General features: G+C 40.1%; 1 protein-coding gene across 1 annotated transcript in view; it reads right to left on the reverse strand.

Moving 5' to 3' along the window:
- PDE1C (phosphodiesterase 1C) overlaps nt 1-18,082 on the reverse strand; it is a 299,837-nt gene that overhangs the window by 11,740 nt on the left and 270,015 nt on the right. The window contains exon 17 of the mRNA XM_021689572.2: nt 7,218-7,286. Coding sequence (XP_021545247.1) covers nt 7,218-7,286 — 69 coding nt within the window. The remainder of the gene's footprint in view (nt 1-7,217; nt 7,287-18,082) is intronic.

Consider the following 18,082-nt stretch of genomic DNA (forward strand, 5'->3'; position numbering starts at 1 on the left):
CAGGACACATGACAATGTCATTGCAAGCCAGGTGGCATCTCAACACACAAACTTTTTCTACATCAGGCACGGAGATTAGAAGCAGAGCTACATCTACTGCCCACAGTAGGATGCACGCCGGCAGCCTCACACACGGAGGAGCCGTCAGCCAAGTGCATCAGCGAATGGGGATGGTACTGTACCTTTCCGTCCAAGGATCACTTCCCAAAAGTGATGTGACTGAAGTGCCCTGGGGAATCTGCTCAGAAGTAAGTCACTGACTAGGCTCCTTCGTTAGCGGTCATGGCTGTGAGTGGTGCTGAAGCTCTGGGCCACTCCTCCAGTGAGAGCCAACATGTCCTCAGCTCTCCACCATTTACAGCCCACACATGGAGTGTGATTGGGTTCACAGACCTCATGGGGCATGGTGGAAGGTGGTTCTAGAAAAAATCAGCTGCAGGTGCTATTACTTTACTACGTAAGAGTCACTTTGCTATAGATACACAAAGAATCAAGGAGATGGCCCCAGAAGAATTTCCCAGTTGCTGGAGCTTTAGGACTCCTTTGATAATTTCGGAAACCACACAAGCTGTTCCTTAATGAAGTGGTCTCTGGTGGCTTCTGGATTGAAGCATGTTACCAGCAGGACTTACTTCATATCTGAATCCTCATATCCCAACACCCATCTCTCCCAGTATGTTAGAAAGGGAAAACATTAAATTTCTCCGAAATATATGTAAAATCACGTTTACGTGGATGAAACCAAACAAAGCTGTCTTGGAGGACAGCCCTGGGTTTTTCACTTAAAATTCTTAATATATAATATTTTGAGCATACACAAAAGTATAGATAATAATAATGTCAAATTCCCATGTCCTTTCAATACAATTTAATCAAATCTTAACATTTTGCATATTAGCTCATAAATATATTTAAAGAGATTAAATGTCACAAATAGAGTTGAAGTACCTAGTATACTCTTCCAGGATACTTCTCTCCCCCCATCACACAAAAAAACATCATCTAGAATTTGATGCTTATTATCCCTGTGCATAGAAACACTCAGTTATTTTATTTGTATGCATCCATTAAATATCTAATATTTTTGCTTGTTTTAAAAAGTAATATAAATTGTGTTTAGGTGGTATATATCTTGTTGCAACTTGCTTTTCTTGTTGGACATTACATTAAGCATTGTTAGTAATAGCAAAAAATGGAAAGCATCAATAGGAGAATGATTAAACATCCTGTGGCTCATTTATATAACAGACTGCTATACAGATGTTAAAATGGCCAATGTTTTTCAAAGAACTAGGTTTAATTTTGCATAGAATTTCTTTTGTCATATGTTAGCAAACTTTCTGTAGATTTTTTTTAAAGGTGTGCACTTAAAAGCAGGATAGGTCTGGTTTTTGTTTTCCTTATCTAATCAGATAATCTCTCCTATTTTAATACCAGAGTTTAAGCCATTTGCAATTATTATTATTACTGATATTTTTGGATTTGATTCTACTATCTAATTTTGGTTTTGTTTTGTATTTGATTCTACTATCTAATTTTGTAATCATTCTTTATTCCTTTTCTTCCTTTCTGCCTTCTATTAAATTGATACATTTTTATATTCTTTCTTTGTTGTTGTTCAGTTCCCAATTTAAATGTTACAGGCTATATATCAATTATTTTACTGATGATCCTTTGTGTTAAAAAGTTACAAAATTACAAAGTTCTGTCCAAACACAAAATAGATTTTAGCAGTCCTTAACTTTCTACTGAATAAACTTCCTTCCATCTATAGCTTCCATTTCCTATTTTAACACAAAAATTGGACATTATTTTTTTATAATTACTTGCTCAAATTTACCAACATGTTCTGTTTACTTGTGTGTATACCATTTATTTTTTTTATTATTTTTTAAAAGATTTTATTTATTTATTTGACAGAGAGAGACACAGCAAGAGAGGGAACACAAGCAGGGAGAGTGGGAGAGGGAGAAGCAGGCTTCCTGCAGAGAAGGGAGCCCGATGCGAAGCTCCATCCCAGGACCCCAGGATCATGACCTGAGCCAAAGGCAGACACTTAACGACTGAGCCACCTAGGCATCCCAAAGTGTGTATACCATTTGCTCTTGTATCTCAAGATACAAGAAGATACACCTTGGTTTGGGGTTCATTTTTCTTTCTTTCTTTCTTTCTTTCTTTCTTTTTTTTTTTTTGAAGTATATCCCTTAATCTTTCTTTTAATGAAGTCCGCAACTGGTAAACCATGTCATTGTATATCTGAAAATGTTTTTACTTTGCCTTCACTCATAACTAATAATTGAGCTATTTTAGTTATTATATATTGACTTACTTTCCCTCAACACATGGTAGATGCATTCTCATTGTCTTCTGGCATCTACTATTACCAATGCAAATTTTGCCATTAGTTGGTTGTCATTTTATTATAAGCAACCTGCTTGAATACAGCCAGCTTCCCATGGCATTTAAGAATTTCTCATTTTGAGGTAATTTTAGGCAATCTCACACAATATCATTAGATATGCATTTGGTTTTATTTAAGTATGTATGGCAATTGAGCTGCATTTTCCACCCAAGGTGAGTCTTCAGAGCCATTTATCTATCTTCCATGCTCTCTCATTTTTTATTGAGATATAATTCACATACCACAAACTTCATTATTTGAAGTGTACAGTTCAGTTACCATACTCACAGGGTTGTGCAGCCATCACCAATATCTAATTCCAAAACATTTCCATCACTATGAAAAGAAATCCCATACCCGTAGGAAATCACTCCTCATTCTCCTCTCTCCTCAAGCTTCTAGAAACCCCTAATCTATTCTCTCTTTCTATGGATAAGCCTATTCTTGTTATTTCACATAAATGGCATGATAAAATGTGTAGCCTTTTGTGCCTGGCTTCTTTCACTTAGCAAAATGTTTTCAAGATTCATCCATGTTGTAGAATGTATCAATACTTCAGCCCTTTAGATAGATAATAGATAATAATCTATTGTGTAGGGGCGCCTGGATGGCTCAGTCAGTTAAGTGTCTGCCTTCAGCTCAGGTCATGGTCTCAGGGTCCTGGAATCGAGCCCCGCATCGGGCTCCCTGCTCAGCAGGGAGTCTGCCTCTCCCTCTGCCTGTCGCTCCCCCTGCTTGTGCGCTCTCTCTCGCTCTCAAATAAATAAATAAAATCTTTTAAAAAAATCTATTGTATGGATATAGCACATTTGGTTTATATATTCATCAGTTGGTGGACATTTAGTTTCTCTCCACTTTTTAGCTATTATGAGTAATACTGCTTTGAATATTTGTGGACAAGTTTCTGTGTAAACATATCTTTTCAGTTCTCTTGGGAATACACCTACGAGTGGAATTGCTGTGTCATTTGGTCACTGTATGTTTACCTTCTTGAGAAACTACCAAACTCTTTTCCAAAGTGGCTGCACCATTTTACATTCCCACCAGCAATGTACAAGGCTAGTAATTTCTCCACATCATCATCACACTTGCTATTATTGTCACAATTCTAGTGAATGTAGAGTAGTCTGTCATTGTAGTTTTGATTTGCATTTCCCTAACGACTAATGATGTTGAACATCTTTTCATGTTCCATTTGTATATCTTTTTTGGAAAAATGTTTATTTAAATCCTCTGCCCTCTTTTTAACTGGGTTATTTATCTTTTTATTGTTGAGTTGTGAACATTATTTACATATTCTGGATACTAGACCCTTATCAGATATATGATTTTCAAATATTTTCTTCCATTCTGTGGATTTTCTTTCCACTTTTTTTTTTTTAAGATTTTATTTATTTATTTGACAGAGAGAGACACAGCAAGAGAGGGAACACAAGCAGGGGGAGTGGGAGAGGGAGAAGTAGGCTTCCTGCTGAGCAGGGAGCCCATGCGGGGCTCAATCCCAGGACCCTGGGATCATGACCTGAGCCGAAGGCAGACGCTTAACAACTGAGCCACCCAGGTGCCCCTCCACTTTCTTAATAGTGTCCCTTGAAACACAAAAGTTTTTATCTTTAACAAAGTTGTGTTATCGGGGCGCCTGGGTGGCTCAGTCGTTGAGCCTTTGCCTTCGGCTAGGGTCGTGGTCCCAGGGTCCTGGGATCGAGCCCTGCATCAGGCTCCCTGCTCCACGGGAAGCCTGCTTCTCCCACTCCCCCTGCTTGTGTTCCCTCTCTCAGTGTGTCTCTCTTTGTCAAATAAATAAAATCTTTAAAATAAAAAAAAAAGTTGTGTTATCTATTTTTTCTTTGGGTATTAGGTGTCATATCTAAGAAACCACCGCCTAATCCAAGGTCATAAAGATTTATCTCTGTATCATCTTCTAAAAGTCTTATGGTTCATGCTCTTTCATTTTTGATACGGTTCCCTCTCTATACTGTGTTTGCTATCAAGTCCTAAGGACTAACTTCCAACATTAATTCTCTTTTCAGCTGTGTTCCACATTGTTTTTCTTTCTTTTTTTAAGTTCCAATGACTATGTTTGTTTGCTTTTTAAAATTTCAGATTTTGAATTGCTTCTTTTGCATATCTCTGTTCTTGGGGGGTTTTTTTCTGCACAATTTTGTTGTATTGTTTTTCAAGGGTTATTATCCCTCTGTTTGGCTCTTTGAGTATCCTTAAACATGATATTTTAAATTGCTTGACAGCCTACACCAAGAGTTTATGGTAGAGGCATTTGAGTCAAGGGAGGCAACATGTGGTATTCCTGAGGTAGGAAGAAGTAGCGAGCTGGCCATTGTAATGAGTGATGTGAAGGGTGTCTGCTAGACAATGCACAGTTAAGTATGTCAAGTGTTTTGAGAACTACCCACTCCACTTCTACAGGGTTTGGAATGGTCAGAACTCAGTGCCTAAAACACCCAATTTAGGACCAGTTTAAACTGTCACATGAAGGCCAAAGACAAGATGGCGGCAACTCTGACTCATAAGCCTTGGAAACCTGGCAGGCCAGCAACAGGCCCCCAGCACAGCAGGTGGGAACCAGGTCAGCTCTGCATATTATTGTGGATGTCCAGAATGATGTCAGAGGTGCCACATGACCCAGGAATGTTATAACCTTACAGAGAAAAACAAACACCATCACAGCACACTGGAGTTGATTTGGAGCTGTTTTCCTCCTAATGTCTCTAGTCCTAAAAACACCAAAACCACAAGCAGGAACAAGATGAAAGAGGCTTCCAGAGACTACAGAGCAGAGTCTGGTCAATACTAAAAAGCAAGTTAGTATAATTAGTACAAATCCAAATTTGAAAATGAGTCTTTTCTGAAGGTGGTTGCCTTCTATATAGTCATAAATGAAATTAGATATTTCTCACTCACACATCTACATACCCAGTCTTATAGACATTAATGAGCACCCAATGTATGCTTGTCACCTTGACGGGCACTGGGGCAAAAAAAAAAAAAAAAAAAAGACAGTCCCCACCCTTGGAAAAGCCCCCTAACAATGAGAAAAGGGGTTTACAAGCAAATCATTATACGTCACTATTAATTCTACCTAGATGATTTGGAAGGACCACAAAGAGAAATTATCCAGAAGAAGAAAAGGGTAAGGAGTAGTCCAGGCAGAGTGACAATGGCAAGAAAGCTCAAGGGCTACTCAGTGGACAGTGAGTCCAATTTTTAGACTGCGGTAGGGAAGATACAGAAGTTGAGGTTGGAAAAGCAAATAGATATAGATTATATTTCATCTAATCTAAGATGCCACTGATTATAAAGTGAACTATTATTTCATGTACAACCAAGAAAAAAATGCTGCTCATTAAATTATAACACAACATTGCTTGCAAAACATTCCTACTGCAGAGGGACTAAAATGCAAGGCACTGTCCCTCTGAGAATGGATGAAGTTTGGCAATTCCCAAAAGAAGAAATGTAAAAGACAAATTAACATTAGAAAACAGATTCTTTTAAAAAATGATCAAATAAATGCAAACTGAATATGAATATAATTTTTTCTTATCAAATTGGTAAAGTATTAATGTTAGCATTAGCAAGAGCATAGTAAAAGGCACACTCACCACTAAAAGTATAAAATAATACTACCTTTCTGGAAATCACTTTGACAATAATGTACCAAGAACCTAAATACGTATAAATTCTTTGAGCTAGTAATCTTCCCTAGAGGAATCTATCCCAAATCCATGCATACAGACTCAGAAGATTTATGTACAGGAATATAAGGTTATCTATAATAACAAAAATGCAAGCTACATAAAAGCCAAATTTATCAATGAATATATAAATAAATTGTGGTATAATATGAAATGTTAGTCTCTGAAATATTTTTTAATATTTAAAAACATGGGGGAAATATAATATAAAGGTAAATTTTAAAGGGGAAGAAACAAAATTCTATGTAGAATATAATTGCAATCTAGGGAAAAAAAAGTATTTAATAAAGACTGGAAGGAGGGGCAATCTTGGTTAGCTCCAAGTGCTAACATTATTAACATTTTTCTTTCTTATAATTTTTGTTATTTTTCAAATTTGCAAATGTCCCTATTTATGGCCTCTCTTTCCTCCTAAACAAATGTGTTCTTCCCAATTTTACTCGTAAAAATTAAATTATCGTAGAGAAGCCTATGCATGGAGACGAAATGACCAATAGGTGCCCCTCATATTAAATAGTAATTACACAGGATCATCATGAATGCTTAAAAATTTCTGGTAAATGTTAGATGGTACCCAGTACAGATCATACATGACTTCCATATTTCTCAGTAGTAGAGATTAGCTGTGAGTCAGTACTATGCTAAATTTATAAGCATTATTTCTAATCCTTATCATCACACGGACAGATGAGAAACAGAGGTCCAAGCAGCTGAGTAAGTGCAGAGAGCTTGCACAATGTGAACAAGGCAAAGCTGGGATTTGAACTCAAGTCTCTCACAAAGGTTCACACACCCTCCCCTGTACCATCTGTCTCTCAAAGTTCTTCCATAGCATGTCCAGATGAACATCCAGGAAGAACAAGAATCTACTCTTTCCATCAATGAGCAGGAAAGATTATGAAACACAGGTAAGTAAATTATGTCCATTCCCGAAGGAAAATTACAAATCTTGATGACAGAGGCAGAGCTCTCTGATAATGTGGGGTGGACTAGATAGATAAGGGGCCAGATTCCCAGTTTATCAGCTGTCAAAATCAACTGAGAAACAGGTCCTTTGTGTTACCTGTGATTGCTAAGATTATGCTGCAGTGCCATTTACCCACCTGGCAAGGCAAGGCGACTTGCGGAGCTAGTGCTTGGAGCTGGTGAGCCATGAGAATGCTTCTTCGTGCCTGGAAAGAGGAAAAGAGGGGTAAGGAAAGGTAGGATCGTGGACAGACTTGTTGGACAGGTGAATACTGGTCTGAAACATTATCAAATGATCCAAGTGTTTGGGTCTGAAAACAACATTTGGGAGAAGGCTGGGTGAGTTCATGGGAGCAGCACATATCCCATGGTCCAGAAGAGCCAGGAGCTCAGCCTTTACTTCTGTGCGCGTGATGGCTCTTGGTCTCCTGGTTGGCAGGTTGGTATGTTGGGGACCAACACACCACAGAGCAGGGCTACACTTTAGATCCACCAGGCAAGTTTTCTAAATATAGAGTTGCCTGAGCGCCACCCCCAGATTCTGTTTTCATTGTACTAGGGTGGAACTCTGCATTAGTATTTTTAAAGTCGCCCAGATGATTTTTATGTGCATCCAGGGTAGAAAACTCCTGCTGTGGACGGAAAAGTTCTCAATTTAGAATTGAGGAATAGCGGGGGGCGGGGGGGCGGATGTCCCTATAGCCCCTACATGCTATTGGACCTCAAACAATTAACATGAGTTTTCTAAAGCTCAGGTCTTCATCTGCAAAAGGAGGGAAATGACAATGACCTTAATGTGTTCCGGTGAGGATGAAAGGGACCACTGTACATGAGAGTGTGCAGGAGGTCACACAAATGCTGGGTTAGCGGGGTCTGTGAGCTCCCGCAGTTGGCATCATAACTCCCACCGGGAAAGGGATTATCTATCTCTGTTCATATGAACGACTTCGTGGGCCATGAGGGAGTGACAAGACAGACCCCAGAGTGAGGATCAGGAAGGAGAGCAAAAGGAAGGAAGGGCTGAGTTGTGCATAAATATAGAAGTATGTGTGTGTGTGTGTGTATAAGTATATACACACAAACATACATGTTATATAGACACAGACATGCACATATATATATACATTCACAGATACATATATATATCTTATATATATGTATACAAATAGTTTTCGTTCATTCATTCATTTCTTTGTTTTGCCGTCCAGAGCAGGGCAAAAGCAGCCTAGACGTCGGAAACCAGCAACATGGCGAACGCCTGGAGTCTGAGCCGGCAGAAGGGCTGAGAACATTTTTAAACAGAAGATACACATGATTTACGGTTATCTGTGTTACACGTCCCCTGACCCTATGCAAACTTTTTGTAAAGTCTACTTTGCACACACAGGCCTGGTGTCTATGGAGGTTGTGTTCACTGAGAAACTGTCTGAGTCATCACAGTCATGCGAAAAGATAACAAGATGACCCGTCGACTGATCCACATCAGAGGAAGCAGGAACTTGGGGCTGGAAGTGAACCCCAGAGTCGCTGGTGAGATGTGGAGAAATACACCCAGGATGGTGCTTGAGACAGTTTCATTTTAGTCCTAAAGAACAGGGTACTACCCTTGACATTCTGTGTTGTTGTTAATTATTATTATTATTGGCCCTATAGGGGTAGTGGTGTTAATAGTGGGAGCAGGACTAATAGTAAAAACAGAAAACACAAAATTAATCCAAATACCTCAGAGCCACAAAAATGGTTAATTTGCATGAGGTGAGAGAAGCTATATCTGGCAAAACTTTGTGTCTCCATTGTCCAGGGCTTGTATATGCCCTGAATATCGGAGTTGGCAGGGAAATCAGAGGGCCCAAACCTGGCTATGACTGTGATTCTGAAGTCCCTGAGGTGATTTTTATAAATATGGCTCCCAGGGCCCTTTCCCTGAGCCTACTAAAGTGAAATATCCAGGGAATGGAGCTAGAAGTTTGCATGTCAAAAAGTTCCCCAGATGGGTCTAATGACCATTGGTAGAATGAGGTGTCTCAGACACCCCGAGGTGAAAATATTTGCCCAAGGTGATACTCTGGGTCAGGGCCGGGCTGTATCCTACACAAAAAATGGTGGGCTTGGGTGTAACAAGTCAGCCCTGATCAGGGGTACTACCAGGATGCAGATCCATGCCTCTGACCTTGTCCAGAGCCCCTCTGATCCACCAGAAATGCCTCTGGGTCCCACTGAATCTGCATTTACACGGGGACACCAATGACTCAAAGTATTTATCCCTCTGCTCACAAAACATTTTACTTGTCTCACTGTCCCTTTAGGATAGGGTTTCTCAACAGCAGCATACCTGGGCGGTAGGAGCAGGCTGTCCTGCACATAGTAGGATATTTAGCTATTTAGCTGCATTCCTGGACTCGACCACTAGGTGTCAGTAGCACCACCTCGTCGTGATCGTCAAAAATGTCCCCTGGAACCGGACAATGCTAAATGTTCCCTAGGAGCAAAATTGCCCTCAGTTGAGAACCATCGCTTTAGGATGGAGGCTGGGTTCAGGTTTTTTATTCAGAGTGGTGATTCACAATTTGACCACTTGGCCATTAGTAATAGTCACTTTTGCACATCAGGTAATTACTATATTCTAAGCCCCATGTTAGTTGTAGACATTTAAATGTACATTAGTTATCTTTTCTGATACTAACTCTCTGAAGATAAAATAATTCCCATTTTGGAAAAATGAAGGGAGGAAATCGGAGGGGGAGACAAACCATGAGAGACTATGGACTCTGAGAAACAAACTGAGGGTTCTAGAGGGGAGGGGGGTGGGGGGGATGGGTTAGCCCGGTGATGGGTATTAAGGAGGGCACATACTGCATGGAGCACTGGGTGTTATACCCAAACAATGAATCATGGAACACTACATCAAAAACTAATGATGTAATGTATGGTGACTAACATAACATAATAAAATAAAATTTAAAAAAAATCACATGACAAAAGTTTAAAAAAAATAATTCCCATTTTGTGGAATTTGGAGACAAAAGGAGTTTAAGTAATTTGCACAAAGCTACTGAGTGTTTGGGACAATATTTAAGTCAAGATCCTTCAGAGTTCAAACCTAGAGAAACTTTTCCCAAGACTCTTGCTCTTTTTTGACAAACCTATTATCCAAACTTCTTTCAAGTGCAGTTATCCTAAATTTGCCAAAGGTAAGAAAAACCTAAGCAATAATTTCAACAAAAAAGAACTAAACCAGATTTTCAGACCCAACCAAGCACTGGTAAGCCAGCATTTCCTGAAGGGCCTGGATGTTTGACAAGTGCCCCAGGTGGTTCTGATCTTCAGGGAGGCTTAGAAAATTGTGTGTGATAGAAATTTCCTTGTTCTTGTCTCACTACTGGAAAATATGGCATTCCTCTTTCCACGGATACTCTTGAGAACTTGAGAGAGCAAACGTAATGTTGCCTATGCGAGCATTTGAAAACTTGCAGAGCACTGAATGATAAGCTTTCAGTGTTATTACTTGTAGAAACATTCACTAGTACCAGGTGATTTCATAGAAATGCTTTGTGCAATTTTTTAAAAAAATCAGCTACAGTGATCTTCCAAAAGTCTGCAGTTTGAGGGCTTTTTCTTGAGGCAGCTTTTCATCCCTTTGGTATGTTCTTTGCAGACGCTGAATGACATGGGATCCTCCGGGAGCCATGGGTCAGTGGAACAGTAGAACTGCAAGCCCTCTAGACGTGGAGTTATTTCTTCTGTGTGCTTGATGAAATGCCCAATATATCAGGAAAAGGGAGAAATCATCCACGCCTCTCCTAATCATGAGTCACAAACAGGTAGCAGGTGGAGACATAGAATAAACCTGTTTACGATTTCCCCAGCCCTTCAGGTAACATCATGGACCACTAGGGGTGGTTAGGGTCTGAGTCAACCTCCCACTGGCTCCCCATTCACTGAGGTTGTGTTCCTGAAACCATTTCCCATGCTGCAGCCACCAAATTACCTACACTTGACTCATGGTTCCATTTGTGGAAATAATACTCAACTTCTGTAAGTTTCATGTTCTAAAACTCTACCCCTCCCTCGCTCCCATTCCCAGGGAAAACATCAGAGACTGAGCTGGAAGATCTAGGTCCAGATCAGCTTCCAAAATGTGCCCTACTGTTCCATGCCAACAGAACGTCTTGGGAACCATAGAACTCTCTCTAGGATTTATTGTAGAAGTCTATTTGGGATGCTGCTCTGTGACTGGGAATTCACTGTCAGGGCTTTTTAATCCCGGCTACACATTAGGATCATCTGGGGAATTGTAAAGAAAATATGCTAAGACCCAGGCACTTCCCCCCAGAAATGCTGCTTAGTGGGTCTGCGGTGGGTCCCGGACATGGACATTTCTCAGGCTCCCAGCTGAGCCTGCTCTGGGGCCATGAGTGAGAAGCACACACTCAGTAAATACCTATAGAAGATATTTCAGTCATCAGGGGAAGCATTCTTGCTTCTGAACAACCGGAGTACTTTATCCTCATGGATGATGTGAATCTTGTACATGATTTCTTTTCATTTTTATTTAGGTTTCCAGGAAACTCAGATCCAATTTATGACATAGTGCTGGGAACTGGGGAGGCCTATTCAGCCTGCATGACTGCACACTCACATTTACCCTGGTTTACTCCATCTACACTAGCTACTTTCTGTCTCTGATTTTATTCTGCTTTCTTAATTTAAAAAAAAAAATTGATGACCTTTATGTGATTTTAGAATTCCAAAATATTTTATAAATGAAGTAGGTAAAATGAAACCATGAATAAACAACTACATCAGGGCTGCCATTGCCAAGCTTCATTTTCCTCATCTCTAAAAGTTTAAAAACATCCATTTCAGTTAATAATCGGGAGGATCAAGGAACAGTTCACACGTACAAGTGCTTAGCAAACTGTGCAGTGCAATATAGTGTTTATTATTAGTTTATATTCGAAAGAAAGGGGTGTGTGTGTGTGTGTGTAAAGTCGCTAATATGTCATCGTTGGAAGATAAGCATTTTAAGGTCACAGATTACATTGTCCTTGACCCACGGCATGTGAATGTTCAAAGAATAAACAACCCAGTCGGTCAGCTCGGGGCAGAAATGTCATCACTGCAGCTTGTGTGACTGGAAGTATCTTTTGACAAACGCATAGCTTTCAGATATTTCAAATTAATGTCCTTGGTTGGTTCAGCTAAAGGGCAATGCATCCAATTCATCAAGAGTCTGGAGCAGAGGACGTTGATGGAAGTGACAACCAACCTTGGGGCCAATACACACACCTAAGACTCAGGGCCGAGAGGTTAGCAGTAAAGCCCAGTGATAACACAGCTTGATGTCGAACAAATCATTTCCCTTCTGCAAAACAGGGTGAGCACAGCCCAGCACAACCTGCCAGGAAAGGGTGGTTTAAGAGCCCTTGAGATCGAGCGTCATCATTAGTAATAGTGCAACAATAGGAATGTTGTTACAATGCCAAGCAGGCAGATCCCACGGGCAGAGGTGGTGCTGAAAGACTGAAGTAGGAAAAGCGTCTATCACCCTACTGGGTATTTTCAATCCCTTCCTTTTAGCATTTTGCAACGTCTGCCTTTGTGATACCCACAACCTCGGATCTCTATGGCTCAGCACATCTACCAATACCTTCTCTGTGTTCCAGTTGGGGTGCAGCAGAAGGCAACAAGCCATTGCCTGCTGCCTCAGAACAAATCCCAGTTCTGCCTCTTCCCATCCTTGACACAAGAGTATCAAGAGAAGTCCACGTTCTGCTCAGGGCTGGGGCAACACTGAAGGAGTTTGGAGGGCTTCAAACCCACCCATACTTCCCTAAGAGTTGTTTTCCAATAGCATATCAATTAGAGCTCCATATTCACAGTGTTTAATAACACTTTTTTCCTGCCCAACACACCCACCATCAATACTATGCCTGCTTTGTAACTGGATCTCTGTTCATCACAAAGAACAATAACCAAAACCACAGAGCTATTCAGATATGCAACACTATATGCTCTTTAAATATGGCTGTTTTAATATTTGAACATGCTTTGGAATTGGGCCAGCAAATGACGAGTCAAAGGAATGTTCACAAGCTTTGACCCAGCTTCATTTTCCTCATCTCTAAAAGTTTAAAAACATCCATTTCAGTTAATAATCGGGAGGATCAAGGAACAGTTCACACGTACAAGTGCACAGCAAACTGTGCAGTGCAATATATTGTTTATTATTAGTTTATATTCGCAGGCAATGGCTTGTTGTATATGTATAGCTTTGGCTATACATCTTGAAATTCGTCCAATGGAGATATTTGGAAATGCGACAGAGCCTTACATACAAAGAACTCCACTGCTATATGATTTACAACAGCAAAACAAATAAATAAATAAATAGAAACATGTAACTTAATTGTCCAACAGCAGAGAGTTGGTTAAGTAAACTGTGCGAGAGCCATGAAATGAATTATTATTTTGCCCCTGAACTTATAAAGAGGTTTTTTTTTTAAATGGGACAGTGCTTATAATCCAATGTTATGTGAACAAACTGTAACACAAAGGTAAATATACTGCACTGTATGGCCTCCACTGTGTAAAAACATGGAGCAAAAACCATAAGGAAGTGAGGAAAGAAGTGACAGTGAATGATTGTTGAATAGGGTATTACAAGGGAATTTAATTTTATTATACTTTTATGTATTTTTAAAAACAAGTAAGTTCTGTTTCTGCTTTCAGAAAAAGAATTTTAAAGATATGTTTCAATGCATGGCAAACACAGCCACTTTGGAAGACCATCATGCCCCCTTTGTCAGAGTAATAATCCAGTGGGGTTACAATGCAGGAATAGCATGGGGAGGTGGCCCAGGGAGGAGGGTGCTCTCTGTGTCAGGTGCAACCTCCCCACTAGACAAGTCCCTCTTCATGGCTGGTGTGAAGGAGGCGGGCCGGGTGCCATCCTGGATGTAAACCACTAGTACTCCCACAAACAGGGGTAATGACTATTCCCAAGTGAAACCCCTTATGTTCACCGTTGGAGAGAAAGAAAATAGTGCCAGGTAGGCCTTTCAAGAGAGAAAGACGAAAAGTCTGGAATTTGAAAACTGGCATCACCGGACTGTCAAACCATGTCATCGTACCCAGAAGAAAACTAAACATATGGAAGCCAGCTTCATTTCATGAATGCTGACACTTTTTAAGCCCCGAGGAGCTTCTGATTACCCATCCATCTCGTCCCTCAAAAAAGATGACAGGAGCCAAGCTTTACTGTGTAACTTCTATTGTGCAGGCAAAGGCACTTGGTACCTGGGTATTATGTGGCGTTCGGAGGAATACAAAAGAGACAGATGGTTGAGTGAGCTCTTGGACAGCCCCATATCTGGGACAGAATACAGACAACAACAGAAAACATGAAAAGAAAGAAAAAACAGCATATGATTTTTCAAATTCCAACCGAGAGATTAACTCATTGTTTTTATTTGGTAATCAGAAGAACATACAGGTACTTATTCATCACTAGATGATGGGGGAAATTATACATCAACAGATTGTCAGCCTCATCTGTGCAATAAAGATTTACAATAAACACATCTTTAGTTTATTGAGAGCAGTTTAGCATTTCTGTTTTACATGAACCTTTAGGAATTATTTTTGCATTTGGAGGTGTGATGCTATGGTATTTGAATAGTTTTAGTGCAAACCAGCATCATCGGGAACAAAACACTCTTCTTTAGAATGGATGGCCATTCTCTTTTCCTATGATATACAAATGCAAATTGCAACCTGCATTTTATCTGCTAGAGACCTATTTTACATCATGGAAGTACGTTCTATCACTGTTGTAAAAATAAGCACAAGTCTATTTTACCATCTTCCCTTTTGGAGGACCATTCTCAGAACACATCCAGAAATCTCTTCCTTATCCCTCCAAAGAACTACTTATTTGGCATGATTTGGACTGAGTTTTGGGGTTTTGGTTCTGCTTTCCTCCCTCTTTTGAATCTTGTTAAACATTCTTGGTATTAATCCAGACACCTCCCACAAATCCAGCTGAACCGCAACAAAATCTAAGGCTGAGATGAGCTGAGTTATCCATTCATATAGGGCCAGTGCCCATACCATGGGTCTACAGACCCATGGTGAGCACCTGCCATCCTAAGGGGAAAAACCCTGTGAGGGCAAAGTTTGTGCTCTATACTGAGGGGAAAATGATGGCATTACATTAGCCTCAAAGTGAGTCACCTTACTTCGGGTAACTGATCTCCCATGAGGATTTCCCTTCTCCTGCTTCCTTTCCCCAATCTATTCCCTACTCCCCAACTACCTACCTCACCCTTGGCACCCAACATTTCCTCATGTTAATTACACTGGAAGAAGATGCTTTTCTTTCCCCCATTATTGTGTGTTTCCTTGTGCGAAAATGATACCACAGGCAGATGGCTTGCCTGAACAGAGGCGAAAGAAGGAATTTATGAAAGGTAGAAAAATGAGAGAAGAAAAAAAGGGAAAGGTAAAAGAAAGGTATGAAAAAGGGAGAGGACCCTTAAATTAGGTAGGGGGAGGAATCTGGCTGACCAGTGGTTACCAGAGCTGATAAAAACCCAACCGAGCTCTACAAATGAAAATAGCAAATATTTTTAAAAAATTTTTTACAGCATATAAAATCGTATAAAAATATCAAAGCAAGAAAAAAGGAAAATGTATACTCTACAGTTCTATCTCTAGAATCAGCTACTGGACGGTACCTACGACTGTAGGTTTTTACTATAAATCTATGTATATCAGTGTGTGACTCTGTCTCTGCACCATCATACATATACTCACTCAAAGACAAGGACACAACTATACAAATACCTACCCCAAGATAGATCATGACAGAGAAGCAAAGACTCTACAATAATGTGCCTCCAGGGCAATCTATTTAAAAGCCAATCCATAGCTTTTGGGTTTTAATGGGCTTTATTTTAAATAAATTATCCGGCACCATAACCTGACAGAGAAATGCTCCTGCAGGTTAAGAAGCCCACTCCAATGAAAGTACGTGGATGAAGTTCAGTGATCATGGCTGAAGCTGACCAAAGTTGAGGGCCTCCATGAGGGCACCAACTGGCCTGCTCCAGCCAGCATTTATCCCCAGAGATTCACGATCTTCCCAAAGGAGGTTGAATAAGTGTGCCCTGAGGGAGATGAAAGGGCCCCCACACCAACCCCTGCTCCTCCTGGCTCAGGGGATAGCAGTCTAGGCTGGGTCCAAGTTCATTGAGGGAAGCCAGCCATGGCCAGTGTTGATCCGCTTCTACTTGGGAACAGGAACCAGAATAAATGTAAATTCATCTCAAATACATCTGCAATATTTTAATGAAAAATGGGAGAGGTGGGGGCGGATTAGTTAAAATAACGAGGAATTAATAATGTTTAAATTGACTTCCATGAATTTTTCAGTCCAGGTCTCCCCCACTGTACCCACTCTTGTTTAATGTAAAAGCAAGTTGTTCTTTCAATGAAACAATTCTTGATGATGGCAGACTTTCCTGGAGAAGGATGCAGTCTTTTACAAATGTCTAATGAGAACATCCAGAGGACTGCTTTCCATTTCTAACCTCTCTGAACCCAAATTAACTGAACTCTGTCAAATATTCTAGGTGGCTCCGCCACCATTCTAATTCTACTGTCACCTCCAATGCTCAGGGTCTTTGGTGAGAGGAAATCTTAACAACTGAAATCTGTTCTTGGCAGGTAATATGTCCCTGGCTCTCAGAGGGATGTTTCATAGAAACATTGTGCTGTTCATTACATTTTTTTCATTAAGTTCATTTTCTAAGTGATAATGAGGCCTTTAATGATGGAGCAATATTGATGAATCATAAGTATTACTTTCCATTTATTCACACATAAGATCCAATATAACATCATTATTGCAACATTACGTTCTTTAATGTCCAATTTTGCTGTGGTTCAGTGCTGTACCCACCATAATATCAGCAGAGCAAAACTGGGCAGTGATTCCCCACGCTGCACATACAGGATCTCTTATTTGCTGCAAGTTGGTCCACTTTGGATTTTAACTATTTCAACTTGGATTATAAATAAATCCACTGGTATTTCATATAGATTGGTGTCATCATCCCTTTTGGAAGAACAATTTCAGATAAATCCTGTTTTGTTTTGTTTTTATTTTATTTTTCTTAGATCCAAAAGCCATAGAGAGGTTTTCATTTTTTTATTTTTTTTTTTCATAAACTTGGCTCTGACAATTTTCCCCCAAACCACCTGCAATTTCTATCCCTTATGATAAGCTACTGATGTCACTAGGGTATGTCTGCATATCTTTAGAAAGTAAGCCTTTCGTGATATGCTTGGCATATAGGAGATGTTGGGCTTTGTTGGCACTCACGGGTGGATAGTGGAATGCAGCTGGACAGTTGTGCGCCTGCTTTCTGAATGCTGACTGTGTGCTGGGCCCTCTTGGGGGGGGGGGAGCGCAGCACTGCAACTCCTACTGGGATGTGTGGGAATCTCAGAATCAGAACAAAGTTTCCAACTGGAATCCCCTTTACTGGGGACATAGTACTGCATACACAGGCTTTAATCTCAGAATCTTCTCTCTCTCGTTATGAGAAAAAGATTTAGTGCTTTTTCTCTTTTGTTTCCTCCCCATAGTCCATAGGGGACATTATGAAGTCATTTATCATGTAAGTCTCTGCTCCAAGGTGAAGAATAGAAGAAAATATATATTCTATCTATCATCTATCTAAAGAAAAGTAATCCATGACAGAAGTGATACAAAAAGACCAGTATTCTTACTCCCAAAATATGGATTACAAAATTGGTCTCCATCTGTTTGTCTGCATTCTGCCTCACAACCCATCATGTTGCTCTTGACTTGTTCACTCTTCTAATTTACTAAAGGCATGGTTCTAGGTGGAAAATATAATACAATGGCTTTAGTTCTGCAAATGAAATAAACAGGTACACTAGATTCTTCTTTGGCTCTCAGATGTTTAGATAC

The sequence above is a fragment of the Neomonachus schauinslandi genome, chromosome 12 (assembly GCF_002201575.2).
Source record: "Neomonachus schauinslandi chromosome 12, ASM220157v2, whole genome shotgun sequence".
Classification (NCBI taxonomy): Eukaryota; Metazoa; Chordata; class Mammalia; order Carnivora; family Phocidae; genus Neomonachus; species Neomonachus schauinslandi.